The sequence below is a fragment of the Aulonocara sp. 'chitande type north' Nkhata Bay genome, linkage group LG6 (assembly GCF_057382095.1).
Source record: "Aulonocara sp. 'chitande type north' Nkhata Bay isolate Kocher_YH1m ecotype deep benthic linkage group LG6, A_spYH_male_GT1.1, whole genome shotgun sequence".
Lineage (NCBI taxonomy): Eukaryota > Metazoa > Chordata > Actinopteri > Cichliformes > Cichlidae > Aulonocara > Aulonocara sp. 'chitande type north' Nkhata Bay.
The window spans coordinates 21,360,654-21,382,764 of record NC_141349.1 but is presented as its reverse complement, the minus strand read 5'-3'; the positions used below and the strand labels follow the sequence as shown (position 1 = coordinate 21,382,764).

At 40.1% G+C, this 22,111-nt stretch overlaps 2 protein-coding genes across 8 annotated transcripts in view; both read left to right on the top strand.

The window, feature by feature from the left end:
• Positions 1-9,549, top strand: part of gstcd (glutathione S-transferase, C-terminal domain containing) — a 50,671-nt gene extending 41,122 nt beyond the window's left edge. For all 4 annotated transcript variants that reach the window (XM_086295564.1, XM_086295565.1, XM_086295566.1 and 1 more), the window contains 3 exons: positions 1,322-1,352; positions 4,233-4,302; positions 6,876-9,549. In XM_086295564.1, the coding sequence (XP_086151690.1) occupies positions 1,322-1,352; positions 4,233-4,302; positions 6,876-7,066 (292 nt within the window). In that variant the 3' untranslated portion in view covers positions 7,067-9,549. The remainder of the gene's footprint in view (positions 1-1,321; positions 1,353-4,232; positions 4,303-6,875) is intronic.
• A 2,859-nt stretch (positions 9,550-12,408) lies between these two features.
• The window catches only part of npnta (nephronectin a), a 56,735-nt gene continuing 47,032 nt past the window's right edge, over positions 12,409-22,111 (top strand). For all 4 annotated transcript variants that reach the window (XM_086295561.1, XM_086295559.1, XM_086295560.1 and 1 more), the window contains exon 1: positions 12,409-12,730. In XM_086295561.1, coding sequence (XP_086151687.1) covers positions 12,660-12,730 — 71 coding nt within the window. In that variant the 5' untranslated portion in view covers positions 12,409-12,659. The remainder of the gene's footprint in view (positions 12,731-22,111) is intronic.

The following is a 22,111-nucleotide window of genomic DNA, read 5'->3' as shown; positions in this document are numbered from 1 at the left end:
CAGACAGGAGTAGGCAGGAGATGCGGCGCACATACTTGTAGATGGTATCACCATTAGTGATATGAAAGGAAATGTAGCAATGGATCATAAGGCAAGGTAGAACAAGTCTGCAAGAAAAATACAATCAGCGTGGTTTTTAAAATATTTACAAAACATTTTATGCTTGATTTATGGGTAAGAAAACTCATTAAATCTTAATAGGCACTCTAAATGTTTTGATTTTTATCATATGTAAATGTAAGTACTTGGAAAGCACAGTTCCTCCTTTTAAATAATCTGTTGGATATTGCTAATTATTTTGTAAGTATTGCTATCATGATTATTTTGCAGTAAACTTTGATTTTAGACCACTTGTTAAAGTTTTTAGGTTGCTCTCTTATGCACTGTTTAGCAGCACAATTACATGCTTTTCCCACGCTCTCCTGCCAAGAAAGATGCTTCATTTTGTAAAACTGACTCTACATGTCAGTCTTTAAATTGACTGTTCTTGTTCTCCACTTCCTCCCCAATGTAAGTTGGGATATGCACATAACAATGTGGAAAGTCCAATATTTTAGATGTTTTTAATCGTCACTAACCAAATGAAGATATTTGCACGACGTTGCTGTTGTTGGGCTTTAAGGAATTTGCACTGATGTAGAGCAACGATTAAACGGTTGACTCCTGCTATGTGATTTTCAGTGTACGACATAAATATTTTACATTTTTCACATTTCCCGTGACATTTCAACCCTCCCAAGTCCTCATAAAATATTAAAGAATGACACTAAAAATGACTTTGCAGCTGTGATAGATAACAAGAAGCTTTGTTTCTGCGGGGTATAAATGTGAGGAGGACGAGCCCACCTGACTCTGTCAATCTTCATCTTGCTACTTTTAGAGTTTTGCCCTCAGGTCGTGTTCCAGGTACTCGTGGATATTTTGCAGGTGAAGACATTCCAAGCAGTCTGTGGGTTTATGAGCTGTGAAGCTCTAAACTGCCCGTTTCATTAAGGCCATGAAAGTTTGTGCTAAACTTTTCTCCATGTGACCGCACTGGCCCCTAACCCTTGAACTGTTTCATGTTGATTTTTAATTAGCATGAAGCAAACCAAACCATGTTTAACCATCTCAAACAAACTTTACTCCCATGTCAAAACAAAAGTAATGAAAGTCCTTCTTTCCCTGCTTTGGAGATTATGCACATGGGTTTTGTTTGGTTTAGGACTTTGATTTTGTTGCACATTCATCTTGTTTGTATAGAACTTTTCCATTATTTTTTTTCTCTCAGCAAACTTTTTTGTGTTTTCTTTTTTATTTACTTTTTCTTTTCTTTTTACAGCAAAATGTTCCAGGAGACTCTGACATCTAAGGTATGCTTTTAAATATGATTAATTCTCTTTATTGTGTTTAATACAGATTACAGGTTTACAGCAACTTTTTACAAGGAAAGTGTCACATGCAGGTCAATACATGTGAAAAGCAAGGACTCTGTGCACGTATTACACCGTGTCCTTATTTATATAAGAAAAAACAAACCCAAAATGAAAGAAGCAGTAGATTAAAAATTAAGTAGCTTCTTTAGAGCGTTGCTTTGGTTCATTGGGTTTTGCACAGCTCTCTTAAGATCGTTTCATCAACCACAGGGTTTCAATCAAGTTCAAATCTGAACTTGTGATTCTTTCCTTTTGCAGTCATTCTGTTGCACATTTGCTGCTGTGTTTGGGATCATTGTCCTGTTACTTGACCCATTTTCGGCCAAGCGTTAGCTGTTGGACAGATGACCTCACGTTTGACTCTGAAATACTTTGGTAAACAGAGGAGTTCGTGTTTGACTCAATGACCGCAAGGTGCCAAGGTCCTGTGGCGAAGCTAAGCCATGCTGCCATGTTTTCCTTCAGAGATAAGAGGCTTTCTCCTGACTATAAGACTACAAACAGCCATACTGTTTGTAGTCTTTCTAAATCTGTCATGAGCCTTAACGTAACACGCTAACCGAGATCTGCAGAGTCTGAGATCTAGCTCTTGGCCATCTTTACAAGCTTTGTGGGGGGAAAAGAAACATTATACGGTCTAACCTTTAGAGGGAATTTGCAGGGACATCTGCTCCTGGGAAGTGGCATTAATAAAAAATATTTTTAAATAAAATCTATTTGTGTATTCATGATTGAGATTACATTTAGGAGCAACTCGCTAGCAACTACTAGCAACTTTCAGATTACTAATTTTAAACTGTTGCAGTATTAAATATGGAAAAAAGTCTTTGAGGACAAGACTCAGTAGGTTAGGGTAGAATTTAACAAATAATTTCCTATATTATCTTCAAATGGTTCATACTTTAGGAGCAAAAAAACAAGCCAAATTATTGTGAGTTGGCTCAGTTTTTGTCATAGCTTGTTTAAATATAGTGCATTAATGTACACTTACTGTGTGTACAGCTTTAAAAGGTTTGACTTTTATCCACCCAGTCTAAAGGCAACAAAAATCTAACAACTCTTCCAATTCATTCATAAAACTGGATGAAAATCTTTATTTTATCAGAAACTTAGAAGAACTGATGAGATCTCTGTGCTTATCAGTGTCTCGCAAACAAAGATTCCCAAGTCACTTCCCTTATCACTCGGCACAGACACGCCACTGTGCTCCGGGAGGGCCTATCCCGCGATGATATATGGGACCTGTCAGGGCCCCTGGGGAAAATCTGTGCAGGAGAAGCTGCAGGTCCTAACTATAGCAACCTCAAGAGTTGACATGTCACAACATTGGACCACCTTTAACTTCTTTGTGCGCTACAAGAATCAGATTTTTTTTTTTTTTTTTTACATGGCCCAAGAGGCACAAAACATAGTATTATACTTAGAAGACACTGAGCAATTACAGTGTTACGTGATACTGAGTTCAGATTTTTCCAAAAAGCTGAGTGAGAGGAAAAAAACACACAATAAGGAAGACACTAAGCATGCAGCCACCCAGCAGGAGAAATCTATATTCTGTTTATACCAGCAGGCATATTATCCTCCACTTTAAACCTGAGCTCCAAATCTCCTCGGCCTCCCTCCTTGGTTTTCCTTTCGACAAACATGTTTGGCATTTGTTATTTATTTGGGCTCAAGGTAGGGAACCCCACTGCTTTCTGTTTCTTTGCCCCTCCGCACCAGACATCCCAGGCAATGTCCCAGACAAGAGTCACAGAAATAAAAGGTGCGTTCGCTCGTTTTACAGCAGAACCAGAGTTGTTCTTTCCAAACTACAGTAGTTAAACAGAATGACAGCACAATGACAAATAGTGTATCACTGGAATAAAGGGCTAATGGTGTGAGATATTGGTGCTCACACGAGCTTTAAGCACCTGTTCCATGGCCTTGCATTCAGCGCCGACCCCGCAGAGTGAAGAATAGAACCAATTAAAGTGGAGGCAAGTTTCAGCTGACTTAACACTCTCATGAATCACTTGTTCCATGAACCATAAGGTAGAAACTAGAATTACTGCCTCACGGCTGCGGTATATGGTTCTGCAAACCAGTCAGGGTGGTTTGCTGCGATTGCAGACTTGACCTTTGAACTTTTACATATAAGATTTCATCAGTTCTGACTGTTATCCTGTGGTACATACATACGTAATAATGTATCATTTTCATCATAAATGCCGTGTATGATTGTTTGAGTTATAGTCGAAGCTTTGTGAGGTCACGGTAACCTTAACTGTTGACTGCCAAAATATTATCAATTCATCTGAACAAATGAACATAAGTGCTCAATTTGAAGACATTTTTTTTAATTCATCCAAGGGAAATCTTTCACAAAGTGTAAAGTTTGTACCGCTTCTTAACTGCGGCCACTTTGAGAATAATTGGATTTTTCTTAAAGCACATTTATATATTTACAAAGATACTTTAATGTTATATTACTCTGATCGTTATCCGGCTTTGGAAATCCCAAACAAATCACCTCCATTGTGTAATATATAGTGTGCCATGTTGTGTAGTACATTGTGTGCTCAGAGCTGCATACACAGAAATTTTAAGCCATGCGATACTCAAGTGAGAATGTTTTTGACCCCACTGCTGTAAGCAAGGGAGAAAAAGGATGAATCAATACAAATAAGCTACAATGGTATTAGTTAAACTTTTATACAGTGTGTGGACATTTTCAGATATACTTGATCTTAACGCAGTGATGAACGGATCACTTGCACCACATCCACGTAACAATAAGTGAGCAGTAACTGTACTCGTTTTTTGTCTTTGTTTCAGGAACACATGATCCTCTGTCGCTTCGCAGACCAGACGGCTGTCCAGCTTCCGCCAGACAGGAGACTCATTGGTGCTGTTTGCAATCTTCTCTTTAGACCTGAGCTATTATTTATGTTCAGTCCTTTATTACTTTTTTAGGCTAAACATTCTTAGCAGTATCTGGTAACTGCTGCACATAGAGACACAGCATCGAGTATCATTATCAAAACTAATTTAAAATCAAATCATCAGTATTTGCTGGGACCACACTTTGCCTTTGAAACAGCTCCAATGTTCCTGAATATTTCTTTCGACATTACTTTGTTCAAATTATTTTGTCATTGCGCTGCTGCAGAATGAATATGTAAACTAGCTGGAACCAGTCTGACGCCTCCATGATGATACTGACTGATGAAGTCCAGTGTGATGGACACAAGCACCTTTTCATTGTAATATCCTTTGACATACTTTCTTCATACACTTACACTGTTCGGTAGCCCCACTGCTGCGGGTTCCTTAAAAAGTCTAGACTTTCAAGATGTGAGAAACATGTTAGAGCAGAGATTTGTACAGAGTGACAAAACAGCTGCGGCGAACAGCTGCTAGATCAGTGTTGTCAGATTCAGAGGGAAATGTTTTGTCAGAACCCCTACAGGCCCCTGCTGAAGCTTCACTCTACAGGGTTTCATTATGTTGAGGACTCTCTTCGCCCTGATAGCTCTCCAGTTTATCAAAGCTTCCGAGAAGGCTCCCCAAAGTCTCGTCAGCGTGAAGCCTTTTCATATGTACCTGACACCACCTGTCACACTAGTTTCTTCTCTATATCAGTTAACAGGGCTCAACCTCTCCCACTAACATTTTCTAACTATGTGTGATCTCGTCCCTCTTGAGCTTGCTGGTAAGACTTCGCCCGTCAAAGCAACACGGCGGAGCAAAGCTCACGTGTAGTGTGTCTGCCACCTGCTTCCACACACTGCTAAATTACATTTGAAGTTTGTGTTTTTAAGGAAATCCTAACAGATGAGGCTGGATAATCCATGTATATGAATTACTGTCTTCTGACACACAATATTGAAAATATGCAGAAATGGTATATAAAGCAGTACAGCTTTAGAGCAATAAAGACCTTAATGATGGGGGATTTGCTGATTTTCGCCTGACATGTAATAAGTTATAAGAAGAACCAACATACAGCCTTCGTATAGTGTTGAGCCTCTATGTGTTGCCAGAAGTACAAGATGTTTGATTCTCTAGTTGGAGGCATTGAATGTCGTTGGTCCCCAAATAAGTCTTCTGGTGGTTGGATGGTGATGGTCACACATCTATGGATGTTTAATCAGGTTGAGATCTGGTGACTGGGATATGATTGACTTCATCCTTATGCTCATCAGACACATCGGTGATCCCTCCTGCTTCCTGGATGGAGACATTTGATCCTGGAGGAATCAAATGTCTTTATGCAAATGTTTCCTCAAAAACATAAAGAGACTCTTATGTCAAAGTAAAAGAGCCAATCTGTTATGTTTTTATTGCCTAAATTTTAAGTGATTAGTTACCTAATTAGCAACACAGTCATAATAACACAAATGGAGTGCAAAAGTCTGTTTAAAGTCCAGTAGAATCCAGTCTGTGGCGTGAGCGGTGAAATGATTCATGCCACCACCATTAATGTTTAAATGCAGACTTTTACCATTTCAAATGGGAAATCTTCACTTTGTGTGCTTAATTTCTTTTTTTCTGTGTGTGTTTATGTTCATATAACATTAAGGGAGGAACATTTGTGTGGAAAAAAAAATCAAACTAATAGATTAAGTGTTGCTTTTGACAAACTGTTGTGAAACTGTGTGGGGTCATCGCTCACACACAAAACTCTGACTGTGCCCACGGAAAAGTTTCTGTCCTGTTAGGAGCAGCAAGTTGGAACGAAGTTGCCAAAGTTCTTGCTGCAGTGTGCAGTGAACTTACAACCTTATTGCCTTTGAAAAAGTTACTCCTAATACAGGAACCATACCTGCCACCACTTGCAGTCAATTGCCATCTCTCGGTGCATAGAGGTGGCAATAAGACGAAGACAGTCTACTATTAGTTTGCATTAGAATTGGGTCAAATTGGCACTGTGATATACTCCTGAAAATCTGCAGTCTATATAGACATAGATTCATATTAGTCTCTTACATCCTCAGAGGTGTGAAACAGGAAATTTTGCAATGTCACAGGTGCTCAGCAACCTTGCTTTTATTAGAGCAATACAAAATACAGTCATTCTGCAACCAGGTGAGTCGAGTCCTGTATTGCAGATGAGCTGTGCTTATCACATTGATTGCAGCGTGTAGGCAGTCTCTATACATTTATAAATTAGACAGCAATTGGTCACCAAATGTGAAAGATTCAGTGCAACGACTGATTCTTTTTTCCCACCCAGTTGCAGGGAGGTTGCCAGCCTGGTTTTCCTCTGTGACTGATCCATCTGGGAGATGAGATAAAATGACATGTTTCAGTCAGTGCGTGGACTGAGGGGGCAGCGTTAATATCTAGTATAGTATAAATAAAAAGATTTTAAATATTGTTTTTTTTACACATTAGTCACTTTAGGTAAAAGTATTTTAGTGTCTGATTATAGAACAATAATAATAATATTTCGATCCTTTTTTTTTCCTTCTGCAGGTAAACAGTGTATGGGCTTGGTAGACTTGGACCGGTCATGGGCAGCAGAGACTCATGGGTATTCGGTTCAAGTAATGACTATGGAGCCCGAAAGCTGCTCACCAAAGAACAACATGCTGGTGGGAAGGCTGCTGCAGAAGAGAGGACTGGAAGTCACCGCTGGCCAACTGGAAGAGGCAGTGCATAATTAACACTCGATTCTCTGGAGTACAGCAGAGCGTCTTTAGCATTGTAAGGGTTTGATAAACTATCCGGCTTCTGGCTGTATCACGAGTGTTTTTTAAACCACCCTCAACAATTTACTTTATTTATTTTTTTACAAGCTCAGCCTTAACTGCAGAAAATACATGTTTATTATTTCTGTACTGTCAAAGGTCATCTGGCTTTGTGGCTCAAGAGTTGGGAGTTCGCCTTGTATTCGGAAGGTTGCCGGTTCAAGCCCCGGCTTGGACAGTCTCGGTCGTTGTGTCCTTGGGCAAGACACTTCACCCGTTGCCTACTGGTGGTGGTCAGAGGGCCCGGTGCCGCCAGTGTTCGGCAGCCTCAGCTCTGTCAGTGCGCCCCAGGGTGGCTGTGGCTACAATGTAGCTTGCCATCACCAGTGTGTGAATGGGTGGATGACTGGATATGTAAAGCGCTTTGGGGTCCTTAGGCTAAAGCGCTATACAAATACAGGCCATTTACCATCTTTTAAAGTTTCTTTCAGGCTAAACGTTAAAGCAACCATGACTCAAGCTGTCAGCGCACACAGACGCAGCAGGACTTGGCACACCCATATTGTGAATGAAGTATGACATACGTCCTCATGCTGTTTTCGCAAAAAGTCTGTATACAGCCTTCTGGGATAGCGCTCAGTAGTCAGCTACTTCTGATTAACACAAGAAATTCAGTGCTAACAGCTCGTGTGCATTTAAAGACGAGGTGAGGAATCGCCTCGCTGTCATCTCACCTACGTTTCTTCTGTCGTTTTCTTTTTTCTTGCGAGAGACAATCAGAGGTGGATTTAAACTCGAGTCACATCGGGTAATATACAGTGTCGCATTTTTCATGGTTCTACAGAGGAACCTGATTATTCCTCATAAAAAAGCAATGCGAGTATGGTATGCATTCTGGAATACTTTCAGCAGTAATGAATATTTTATGAAGCTGGTGAAAAGGTCAGCGCGCTTGATTAGACGCACGGTGTTCAGTGCCTCATAACTGGAAATCACACAGCGCGCTCCGTATTTCCAGTCCCGGTTACTGTAGTCACAGTGAGGCACCTTAAGCTCTCAGTCTTGCATCTGAAACTATTCGTGTGTTTCTCTGGGAAAAAAAGACGAAAAAAAATCCAGTGTTGTCACCTTTGACAGTCTGATGCAGCTGCTTGAGAAATCTGGGGAGGTAGCCAAGGAGCCAGATGTGAGAGAGATGCAGGCCTCGCAGACGTCAGGCTCATCTGAATTCAGTCAGCAGAGTCAATCTATCCCGAGGTAAATGGCCACAGACACAGCTCCTTCCGAGGATCGGAATTATTTCAGAAGTCTACTCCCTGTTCATGCTTGTGGCAAGTGCACATTACAGAAATTCATATACATACAAAAGAGGGGAACAGTGGCACTACTTAAAGTGTGCATCGGAAGGAGAATGCAGAGGGTGAAGGCAGTTGGCTTAGAGTAAACATCAGAACAGTAACAGTGGATTCTTTGCTTAGATAAAACAGATGAGCTGTTATTGGCTCATTTTCATCTAAATGCAGAGATGTTCTTTTCTAACGATTCACCTCCTGAAACCTTTCTGCGAATGCATTGCAGAGTCGCTCACATATTTAGCTTAATGCATTTTTTATTTGCGTAATTAGAGGGCTGACCTCGATACAAAAGTCAACTACATGCGAGTTTCTCCAATGTACAATAACCTGTGACTACACAGACGCTGTATGCATAGTTTATTGCTATTTAATCTGTTTTCTTTATGTAGTTGCTCATAATGAGATTTAGAGCATAATTTTATACTTAAATTGGGATCTGAATTTTAACCATTGGGTGATGATTTTTATTTTTTATTTTTTTGGGGGGGGGGGGGCAAAATCCTCTTCCAGGAAATGATGGAGCTGGAGTTGTTTTGCTAACTTCACCTTATTAGTTAATTAAAAATTCTGCTCATTTCTTGCGTTTTTGCCAACAGTTTTCCATTTCATTATGCTGCAGAGTTTGTGGCTGGTTGCCCACAACAGCTCACTGCTCCATATTTGGGTACACTCTCTGTTGGTGTCAATTATCCTCTTTGACAAACACTGACCTTGTTTATGTGTCTTGGGTTAACACAGCAGCCACTCATAACGAGTCCATGTGAAAGGTACAAAGGGATTTTTCCTACGTCCTCTGTGATCTTAAATATCTCACTCTCTCTTTTTTTATATTTTACCTGTGTGAACTATAAAATGTGTTTTTCGGTTGACTTGCATAATTTTCTAATAAACAGCACTGAGTTTAATTATTGGTGTCCACAGTACTGGCAGTTAATTATGTATAGTATTTCCTTTTTGGTCGCCTGGTAGGGCTCAGCTGCTGTTATTTTGCACACCCTAATAATCCTGTAATGTATTCTCTTGTGCTTCGCGTGCTACTTGTCACATTGTCACCTAGGATTTCCATGCTTGCTTTCAGGTTCAGCATTTATTTTCTACTTTGTATCTGTCGTGGCACAGCCTGTTTAAAATGCAACAATGACTCACTCTCCCCAGGAGCTTCTTTAAAGACCGAGTTCACCCAAATCACACAGATAGATGTCTTCTTTTTTCTTTTGGGGGGGGGGGGGTGTTCAGATACCCCTGACAGTTGCAGTAAATTAAGATTAATCGGTCGCTTTAATATAATTTCTGGAATATGTCGACACCTAGAGGTTTTTTTTTTTTTTTGTTCAGTGATTTTAAACAAACAACGAAATTAGGTAAATCTTTACTTTAAAGGATGCTGATTGCTGTGAAGTGTCCTGCTTGGTTTGCACCATTCGTAGCATGTTGTCCATATAGTGCAGTGGTCCCCAACCCCCGGGCCATGGACCGGTACTGCTCCGTTAGTCGTTTGGTACCGGGCTGCGAGAGTGGAGGCTCGAGAGTGAAACTGATGGTTCTCAGGGTTTTTATCTGTTTTTAACATTATGTTTCCCTGGGTCTTTTCCCGTGTGCTATGAATAAATCTTTGTTTTTTGGTACCGGTACTGGTTTTATTAAAGGCTGGTCCGTGAAAATATTGTCGGACATAAACCGGTCCGTGGCACAAAAAAGGTTGGGGACCGCTGTTATAGTTGGAGATTCATTCCTCTTGAAATGAACAACTGCGTCTTAGATCCAAATCTGGAGCTACAATACTGTGCAAAAGTATTGAGTCAACTCTCATTTCTTTATGTTTTGCTAGGAAAGTGGGAAATGGGGCAGGGACTTCAGGAATAGTTCTCCTGGCTTCTTGAAAGACATTCAAAGCTGTTATTGGATGTTGGCTGCCTTTTTGTTCTGATTTCTGTCAAGATGATCCCAGAGTGATTCAGTCGAGGTCTGGGCTCTGGGGAGGCCAATTTATAACTGACCATGTTTCATTGTTTGTTTATTTTCTATCCAGGTATACTTTTACTGCTTTGATGGTGTGTTTGGGATCATTATCATGCTTAAAAATGAAGCTCTCGTCAATGAGACGCTTTCCAGATGGTGTTCGTGGTGGATCAAAATTTGACCGTTCCCACGTGTTCATAATTCCATCGGTTTTGACAGCATCTCGCAGCTCCAGACCATGGTGGAGCCGCCGTTGTGTTTTACAGATGCCTGCAGACACTCACTGTTGTACCTCTCCTGACCTCCTGCATACATATTGATACTGATTTGAGCCATAAATTTCAAATTTGGATCCATCACTCCATAAATCCTGTTGTCACTGATTTTTAGTCCAGTTCTTGTGTAATTTGGCATACTTCAGCCTTTTCTTCCCGTTTCCCTTCCTAAAGAATGACTTCTTGGCAGCCACCTTTCCACTGAGACTATTTCTGATGAGGGTTCAATGAACTTTAAATGGATCAGATACATCCTTGTTTAATGTGTGGATGATTAATAAGTCAGCGTTAAACAACTAAAAAAAACAAGTAAAAACAAAAACATTTCTCTGAAAGTTGTCAAGTACAAGGACTGGACTGAGATGTCTGAAGATAAACATTGAAAGAAAGCCTGGAGAGCTGTTATAAGATCACTTCAAAATATTACAAGACACTCTGGCCTCTTGGAAGCAAAATATAAAGAAATGAGGGATGGCCTAAGACCTTTGCACAGTCATGGAACTCAACACATAACTTCTAAGTTTGGCTGAGCACCACATCTGGTAAAATGTTCATTAAAAATAACCCCACACATCCTGAGTATACTCCTGCTAACAAACACAGATGCGCTGCGTAAGTGACCCTTTAAAATCCACACAGTGTCTCAGTTTTTCACAACATATGAATATTACCGGTAATGAGACGTGGCCCTTGCGATCGGCATAAGCCATTGCTCATATTTAAATGCAATGATAACACAAGGAATCACGTTCTTACAGTCAGGTCAATACTGTGATTGATAGTCTAATTATACACAAACCGGGACACCAGCCTTTCTGCGACCAGCTGAGGTCAGACCTGGGTGCCACCACAGATTCATTACTCAGTCAGTGAAGGCGAAGAGTTGCATGAATCAAAAGAGACTCTGAACTACTAGCAGTAATCACATGAACCTTCCCGTCATTCATCGCGTGCTCCAGAAGGCTGTTAGGCCAACCGGGCACTCCCTCTGGTTGGTTCACTGACAGAAAGCTGTCACATCAGGAAATGAGGCAGCCTTCATCATTCTGCACCCAAACAGGAAGCGCAGTTCAGGAGACTTTGAATGTGGAGTGCCGCTTAGGAATCAGACAGGTGATGAGGTCTAACAGGATCCTCGTGTGAAAGAATAGAAAGACAGCAATTACGCATGCGCAGTGTCGTTCAGAAAAGCTTTTTGGCTTGTTGAGAAAACAGAAACAGTCGGTAGTTGTAAGCGATTTTGATTAAATGCATCCACTTGTGTTTGTTTGCAAAAATTATACATATTAAGGTTGTTTTTTTAAATAAGTATTTCCACCTGTTGAGTGCGCGTGCGCCTCAAACTTTAACAAACCACTGATTTTCTATTTTGCGCAGCTTTCTTTTTATACCCTCAGTAATTTTCACTGCTTTGTCTTTGCTGCGTGATCAACATCTACCTGGGTGGCCAACAATACACCTGCGTGTCTCAGCAGGTTCATTAAGGCATTTTCCACAGCGTGTAACGGAGCCACACGTGGAGCCTCTTCTTTCTCGTTAAGGTTCCGCAACTGAGTGGCTGCACACCACGGCTCTGTTGAGACTGCAGCGAGCGAAGGTCAGACTGCAGTGGGTGCTGTTGGTTGAGAGCCCGCTGCCTGAACTTGTGAGGGGAGGAAAGAAGAGAGAGGGGGGTGGGTGGGTAAGGGGCGGCTGTGCGCGCTCTTCCCGGCAGAGTGCGTCCCGCTCCACACGCGCGCGCGCGCGCACACTCATCGGAGTCACTCTGCTTCCAGGCATCGGGCTGCCTTCTCTCCTCCTGAATATCTCAGATGAACAGTCTGAAGGACGCCGTCAGACCTCTCCTGCCCGCGCACCTCCAGGAGGAAACAAACTGTGTGTTTGTTGTTGTTGTGTCGCTGTTTACTCCACAGTTTCCTACCCGGTGATTCTGGATTTACGGAGAATTGGAAACAGCGTGGGCGCGTAACTCCCGAAATCATGGAATTATGGATAAAGTTGATGTTGCTGTGCAGCTGCAGCTTTGGAGCAAGTGCAGACTTCGATGGCAGGTAGGGTCACGCAGGCTGAGAAACGAAGGCTTTTTGTGCGATAAGGCTGATTTTGATAAAGAACCCGTCAGAATGCGATTCATCCATTTGTGTGAAAACTGCGCCTTCGCTTCGAGGCGACACTTTGGTTGCGAGCTGCTGTGGATTATTTGAAGCTCTCCAAAACTGAAAGCATGTTGCTCCCGTGAAAGTGAGTGTCGAATCATATCAAGCGTCTTCGCTTTATTTATTTATTTTTTTAATTTCACGATCACAACTTTTATTTTCATTCAACAATGAATCCAAGTGCACCCCAAAGCGTCTTGTGCTTTTGCGCCTCTGAGCTTGGATTCTTTTGTAGCGCTGCAAAAAAAAATTGAAAACTGAAAATCGCATCTCGCCAAGCGATTCTCGTCTTGTGCAGACGTCAGGCTGATTATAAAGTGATGTGACAGCACATTGCCCGGCGATCATGTTCAAACACGAATCCCACGAAGTGTGTGAAGACGTGCCAGACCCCAAAGAATGCACGTGTCCGAGATTTCCATCTGCCTATAGGTGAATCTGAGTTTAGCGTGAGGGATAGTGGCTGTTTCTTCTTCTTCTTTTAGAAAAAAAACAGCCACGCATATTGAGTTGTAATGGGTCTAACCCTTTGAACCACAGCAATTCCATCAGTCAGGATACTTATTTGCTCCTTGTCTCTGATCATTTATTAGAGAGGATCTTAACCGTGTGAAGAAGAAAAAAAACATTTTCCATCTCTTATTTTTTTTTTGTCAAATTGAGATAGATTTCTGGAGCTCAAGTAAAAAAGCTGGACTGAAGTCCGTCCAAATGGTGAGAGTTACACAAACAAAGTGCTACTGCCAAATTTCCTACATCTCCAGCAGAGAATGCTGCCAAGTACTTTATTTTTCCTCATGTATCTCTGTCAGCCAGGCTGAGCTCCAAAGCCGAATCCTCTCCCGTGTTCAGCGTTTGTTCAAATAAATGAAAAACTTTGAAGCTTATTGGAGGTAATTGTTACTGAAACAGTATGCATGCATTTCAGAAGGCTCTGTCAGACTAACTGCCATTCCACCTGCTTGTTAATAGATTTTGACATTTGAAGTGTAGCCGTTTTTCTCTCTCTCCTTCCCCCTCCTGAGCTCTTTCAATTCACTTTCCGTCTATGTTCAAAAAGTATTGAGGAAAAAAAGCAATTTGGAGTATCAAAGGTTTCTGCAAGGCTAAAAGGGTGTCTGTGTGCGAGACAGAATAAAAGAGAGGACAGAGAATAATGCAGAGTGGTAGATTTCAGTATTTGCCACCACACATAATATTTTTATTTAGGAGATTTTTCTTCTTTCAATCACTATGGCTAATGTCTGTTTGACATGTTATGGTCTGATGAGATGTGGAGGGCCTTTACTTTAGCTCACATATTTCCTTGGTGTAATAATCATTTACTTTAACCTAGCAGCAGCATATTGTACATTATTAACATCCCTGCTGATGGAGTGGCTCGTCACCATGACCATAATTTGCAGATTTTTATGGGTATAAACTCTGGCCTGAGTCCCCGCTTCAATATTAATTCATTGAGACAATATCCCCCGAGACCGAACGCAAGCAAAAAAACCATTTATTACCTAGTCTTCCTTACTTATTACCTTTTAGAGAGCGTTCCTAACAGGCTTATCCATCTAGTCCTGAAGGGTCCTTCACGGGCATCGTTGGCAAAATAAATTTGGTCTCCTGTAGCTGCGCGTAATGTGTTTACCCGCCTTTCTGTCTCTAAAAACTGTTTTTATTGCCACTTTTCTATTCTGCACACTCGGGAACATGTCATACAGCAGAGGAGAGTGCCGAAGTGAAAGGCAAAACATACAAAAGAGGATATACTTCCCCAGTGACATCACTAAACTGTGAAGTCTCACGCAGCACATACCAGACCTACTCAGTAATAATCCAAAGCATGGACTGGTGCCAGGTTATGTTGGTATTGTAACATCAGGCGCACATTCAGGCTTCCACGGTTTGAAAATAAGTGTGAAAACACTGGTGGATTCACCCTGTATCAGGAGCTCAGCAGGTTTCTCAGTGTTTGCTGCTGTACATGTCAATGAACGTGAAAAAGAGTGGGGCATTGTCTTTATTGCGTTCTAGCGAAATGATAAAAAGAGTCCTCTTGCTACATTTTGTATGAAAGAAACCTGGATTAAACTAATGCTGTCACACCTAACATGACATATGAGAAATTAAAAAGCTTGCAGTAAGAGAATACAGCTGATGCAGACTTTCTGTTATTACTCATATGACTGCTCCACCTGGTATTTAATCTTCTTGTCATTTTCTTAAAGCAAACAGGACAGCGTGGGAGTGGAAAAAACTTTGTATTGGAATAAGTGCTCCACGGGCAGTGAAACCCTTACAGATTGCTGCCACTTGTCTCGATAATTATAAGAAATGAAAAAAAGGTTTCGGTATATATAACTCAGGTATACGGACCAATCAATGTACAAAAACAGAAGAGAAAAGAAAATAGTTCCAGCAAGGTTAAGCCCCGAGGTTTTCTGTTGGCAGAGTCTGCAGCACAGTAGACCGTGTGAACAGCCAGTTGTACAGTGTAACGCAGTTTAACATTGATAAATACATAAGTATATATTGTTAACCAGCAAAGAGAAGTCTTTGACCGTTTTGACATCACTTGTAGCAGATAAAATAATCTGTTAAGCTCTTTTTTCTTTTTTGCCAAAGACTGTTTGCAGTGTTTGAGCTTGTTTCTGTGAATCCTTACAGAATTCACTGTAACAAAAGTGCTAAATGAAGTCCGCGTTAATAAGGAAAGAAAAAGAGTGAGCTCTATCACATTTTAAGATTGAGATAGATATTTGTAATTTTAAGGTAAATTAATGCTTTCAGTCATAAGCCTCAGTCACCTAATCACACACACATTCCTGCAGCTGTTTTTTCTGTGCCTAAGGTACGGTGGCCTTGAGAGGTCAAACGCACTGCAACTTAAAAAAATACCAGCAAATAGAAAAATACTTCAAAAGCACACAAAACACAATTGAAGTTGAATAAAAACACAAAGAAGCCAGTTGCCCTGCGACAGACTGGAGACCTGTCAAGGCTGTACCCGTCTCTTGCCCTATGGTAGCTGGCATAGGCTCCAGCCCCTCCCCCGCGACCCTGACTTGGATGAGCAGAGTGTGAATGAAAAGCTCACAACAGAAGATACGTGAGCTTTGGGAAGACAATAATGGAAAACTAATAATAACAAGGATACATCCACAATATTATCATGTGATCAGAACAGATATAACCTTCATCTTTTTCTCCCTCACAACACAGAAGAGTCCTCTGTTTCTTTTAAGCACGTCTCAGTGCGATGCTTTGCATCACATTTCCTCCACAATCACTTCCTTTATTATTTGTGTGCTTTTGCAGCATTTTTCTTTAATTCGCTGGTGTTTTCTAAAGTTGGAGTCGATCCCTAAGTGCCACCGTACTCAGCACTCTTTGATTTTCACACTCACACCTCCTCGACACACATCGGGGGCAGCTGTGGCTTCAGTACTTTGCCCAAGTTAGACAAGTCAGGGATCAAACCACCAACCGTTTAACTGGTAGATGACCCTGCCTACCATCTAATCCACAACCACCCCACCCTCTTGTAAACAGCATCATTAAAGGTGGTAGAGTTTGATTTTTTTTTTCTCAGCCACACAGTGAATACTGTCCATTAGGCTTTTAATGGCAGATGGATAAACCGACTAATTGCTCATTCTAAATATAAATCTTTGCCTCAGATATGAGTCAATGATGCCGCTGATAGGTTGGGCTGAAGCGGTTAATTAAGACAGCAGACTCCTTTTGACTCCACAAAGTCCTGCTTTCATCTGAGCTCGGCAGGTTCGAGCAAGTCTCTAATGCTGATGAAGAATTCAACATCTGTGGTTGTTTGTGATAAAAATCCAGTCAGAAATCCTGCATTGCATACTTTAGGGGTCACGGATGGATGATAGCTTGATTAGATTATCATCGCTATGAATGCAGACCATGTAAGTTCATGGACCTGGATTATTCACGCTCTGTATTGCTCCTCTGTGAGCCATAGACTGACTCAGCTCTTCGCTGTCAGGAAAAGGATAGTGGCCAGCTATGAATCCATTTGTAAAACAATGGAAGAAGGATGGTGTCACCACAGTGGATATCAACCTGTCATGTTCTGAAGGAACAACCTTGTCTTATACTCTGTACTTGAGAAGAGTTGTCACACAGCATGCATGAAGGGTAATAATTATCTGCTTGAGTTCCTTCAAGGCTTAGTGCAATTTGGGATCATTATTCAGGGCTTCAGGGTAATAAATGCAGGTATTATGCTCACGTCCATTTGATATGCCAGCTTTTCATTCAGTAGAATAAGGCAGAGGACAAGATACATATGAGAAAAAAAGGTCTCCTCTATTGTGCAGTGTTACTGTAGTTCCCATTGTTGATTGTGGTAAGTCCTAATTTGCAACCCATGAATGTTTCAGAAAGTTCAAATGTGACATTGTCGTGGCGTTGCGATGATTAAACAGGGTGCTGATGAACTGCATTAAACCCTCAGTTTCAAGTTCAGATTGTGTAGAATTGCACAACTGCTGTAGAGTAAATTCATAGATTAGTGAAAACACGAAATATGTTATACTAATTCATATACATATACTGTATCAGTGTGTAGGAAGAAAACATTCGAAGGGAGATGGTTAATTTAATAATCCTCAACCTGTTGCATCTCAGCAGATTCTTGTATCATTGCTCCAACTGCACTGAACAAGCAGCCCACCATCCTCGTAGGAGTTAATACTCATAATGCACTTTTGTTCATCATTTCCTTTTTCTTTTTTCTTGTGCGTGTGTGGTTGCATCATCTATCTGCTGTTTGCATAATGTTAATTTCACATTTCATTGACCTCTATCTCCTTTGGATATCCACACACAGAAATGAATAGTGCTTCAGCTAATGATTGTCTACATTATTTATCTGTTTCTTGATTAATTATTTTGGTCAAAATGTCAGAAAAATATGGGGGGGTTGCAGCGGCTTTTTAATTTATTTTGTTAAACCAACATTCCACAACAGAAATATATTCACTGTCAGACAGGAATTAGAGAAAACCATTAAATGTCCACTTCTCTTGGCTCTTTTGCTTATGGAAAATTGAATCCCATCCATTATAAAAATGCTCTTCCAGTCATCTGCTGTAATTGATTATTCAATACCAGAGAACGCAAGGAGACTCTAGCCAGTGTTTGCAATTGAAACAATCAGTCGCGTGCACCATATAAATTAAGAAGTCTGCCAGTCATTTCCCCCACATCTTCTCTCTGTTACCTGGCTGCATTTTATTACTGACTTTCTCATCCTGCTCCTTAAAAACATTAACAAAAACAAAAGAAAAACGCTACAGACCTATTTCCAAATTTTAAATTATTTATACAATTTTTGAAAATGTTACCAACTTCCAGTTGCTCCAGCTATTTTTTTTCATTAACACTCGTGGGTCTTTGTGCAATACATACAAGAGGAATGAACAATCTCTAAAATGTTGATCCATGAACCTGTTCACTTTCACAAATCAGGGAAAATGCAGTTTTCAGACATAATTACATAAGAAATAGTCATTTGTGAAATGAGACTTCCTAAACATCAGTTAATTTACATGAAAAAAAAAAAATGTCGTTATATTTACCTTTATCTCTAAAAATATTGTCCTCTAAGGTTCCTAAATTACAGAAACATTAATTCAACACAGCAGCACGTGGTAAATGGACTGGTTCATACATAGCACTTTTCTACTCTACTTAAGTGCTCTATACAACATGTCTCATTCACCCATTCACACACATATTATAAAACTCTTTTTTCTAGATCACAGTGCTTTCTATCTAACAGTCACACCACTCTACTAATCTACTGTATAGATTAGTGGTATAGATTCATTTAATCATGGACATTAAATTGAACCTTTTTTCAGATTTTGAAAAAAACCATACAGGGTTTAGAATCAAACATGTTTTAGTAGCAGCTGTTGTGTTTTTTCTTCAAGCTCATTCTGGGTCAGTGGACTTTTGTGTGAGAGGAAGAATACACTGAGAATCTAAATATGATATTATACATACTTTAATAAATAAGATATCACACAGGAGTTGTGAAAAGTTTGTAAAATCTGCAATCTCTTGAAATAAGTAGGATAAATGCTACACAATGTAATATTTTAACAGTAAAAATGAAGCTCAAGCAGAGACTGATACAAGGTTAGAAGAGCTTCATTTGGGAAAAGGTGTCTCCCTTTGAAAAATAAATCAACATATTCAGATTATTTCTTCATTAATTTGTCAAAAAGCCTCTTAAAATTCAGATATTCATCAACATCAACCACCCAAAACTTTTGTAAATTTTACCCTCTCGACAACCCTACCATGTATTTGGATACATTAATTGGGTTCTCGGTTCATCTATCCACTTTGTTCTGTTTATCCATTTCGGGGTCACGGGCGGTACAACCTGGACAGATTGCCAGTCTGTCACAGGGATAACACAGTGAACCAGGAAATAATTCACACTCACATTCATACTTGTGTGCAGTTTATTTGGTTTCTGCTTGGTTAAAATATGTTTGTTTGAATAATATTTAACAATAGTTTATTGCATTTCAACCAGGTGTCCTAGTTTATAATATTTTGGAGACTCTAGAGTTTTATTTTTATTTTATGAAACTAGGTTAGTTAACAAAATAATTGATATATAAATGGAAGAGGAGTGGTCCTAATATTGATCCCTGTGGGACTCCAAATATAGTGTTACTTTGCATATTGCATATTTCATTTAGAGTTTTTCCTTTCTACTGATCATTACCAAAATCTGTCTGTACTGCACACTGGCATTGCCCATTCTTCATGGATCTGAGACCTGGGACATCCTCAAGCACGACGTCAACAAGCTCGTGGTCTTCCAAATGCACTGTTTGCGTCATATTCTCCGAGTGGCCCTCGTGACTGTTTCAACAACAGCGCAATACGTAGTCAATATCACCAGAAGCTCTCAATGGAAGAGCTGATCCAGAAGCGACGACTGCAGTGGTTTGACCACATCTGCCGCATGAGGAACCATCGCCTGCCATATCGCCTCCTGCTGCAGTAGCACCCTGCCCACTGCAGAATCAAGTGTGACGCGCCCAAGAAGATTTGGATCAAGCAAATTGAAGACGATCTTAAACAATGACGTCTAAACCTTGAGCAAGCAAAGGCCAAGGCCAGAGTCCGCAAGGCCTGGAAGTGCATCGTTGACCAAGATGGAAACCCTACGGCACCCACAGAGACGTATTGGCTTTGCCAACCGCCAGCTTGTGAGAAAAGAAGAAAGAAAGATACATATTTTTAAACCAAATATTCAAAATCTAGGAGTCTGAAGTCTCGGAAATATTTTGCAATGGATATGAAATCAAACACTTTTAAAAAACCAAGGAAGAATGTGCCAGTTTTATCAATAGATCATTGTGGGGGTTTTTTTGGTTTTGTTCAAGAACAGAGATACAAGTGCTTCTGTTTTTTTCTAAAGCCATATTGTGGTGGTATTCAATCTGTTATACATGTACACATATATATTGTTTTGTCACCATTGACAATCTTTGTATCTCAGGTACAATTTTACTATGAATACCATCCATATCCACTGTATGGGAACTTTTCATGCTTGTGATGCTTTGAAGATGTATTTTTATCAGCTGGTGTCAAGAAGAAAGACTTTAAATAATTTCCTTGAAGATTTGTTTACAAGTAGGGCTGGGCCATATCATACCGTTCACGGTAATACCGGTATAATGTTGGGCAACGACAAGAAAATGAAATATGGCCATAGAATATGGGTAAAACCCGCATGCGCAGTGCCTTTGTTTTCATACGCACATGGCGGAAAAAGCATGGCGGCGACGGAGAATGAGAAGGTCGAAAGCAGATCGTTGAATGAAACGAATGAACCAGAATTGGTTTGTAAAAATGCTGCAACTTCAGTGGTGTAGAACTGGTTTAGCTTTCGTCCATCAGATACACAACAAAGCACTATTTTTGGTAGAGCATGCTAGCGGGCCGTCGTTATTACCCTGTTTTTGGGAAAATACAGCACACTTAAAATCAATCCTTTGATTTTTCTGAAAATCGACAGTGCCCCTTATAATCCCGTGTGCCTTATGTATGAATTCTGGTTGTGTTTACTGACCTCGAAACGATTTTATGTCATACACAACGCTCGAAAATCTGTCAAATGTTCCAGTACGACTTTGCTAAGCTACGAACCCGCACCGCTTGATGGATTGTCGGAGCATTGCGGCTATCGTAGGCAGGAGCCTCGCGGAGTGATACGTACTGCTCTTCAACATGATGTTACTGTATTGTGTGTGTATAACCTCTTTTTAAGTTTTGTGGATATTATACACGTTTATGCTGAGGACATGTCGGCCAATTTCCACTGGAAATGCCTTTTGGTTAAACTGTCAGCAAGGAATTTGCATTTGCACTGTTACATTTTTATATAACTTTAATGCACATAAAAAACAGCTGCTTGTTTAAGTGAAAATACATTGATGGGTTTTTTGCACTAATAAAATTGTGGAGTTGTAAAGCATTTTGTCTAGTGTCAATTATATCGTTATCGCAAATTTTCAAATGTATATCGTGATAAATATTTTTGGTCATATCGCCCTGCTCTACTTACAAGTGTTGCCCTCAGGAGGATTAATAGCTTGAGAAAGATTTTCTCCTATGAAGATAAAATAGTCAAAACTGTTTGGGAGATTTTCAATGTTTAAATTATTTCTGGCATTTTGCTCGACTCTGGTGTGAAGGAGCACATTTATTTTTGTGATCCCAGCTGAGGACTTCAAGCACCTTCCAGCATCACTTCTGATCGCTGTGTGAAGATATAATAAGCTCAGTATAATGTGTTAGCTTACTCGTATGTGTGTTTGTTTATTTTTGTTTTAATTTATTTCTTTGTTTCTATCTCTTACATTTTTAAAATAGTGTATGTAAATTATGTTCTTTAAAAAAAAAAATCAGTTTTAAAATACCCATTGTTAGCTGTTTTTGTTCAGATTTCCTCCATCATGTCTCATGATCATTTCAGATATGATAGAGATTATAGAGTCAGTTATTTCATCAATTACAGTGTTACATGTAGCATGCAAATCTTTTTGTAACTAAAGTATGAATCCCACATTTTAGCGTGAGGACATTTTTAACAGGTTTTTTCAGTAGTATTTAGCTTTTTCACTTTTATTTTTAGCTCTAACTTGTCAATCTTTTAAAAAAAAGATCAGTGAAGAGTAGCAGAGGAAAATGTTGTGCAATATTTCAGAGGATTACACCAGA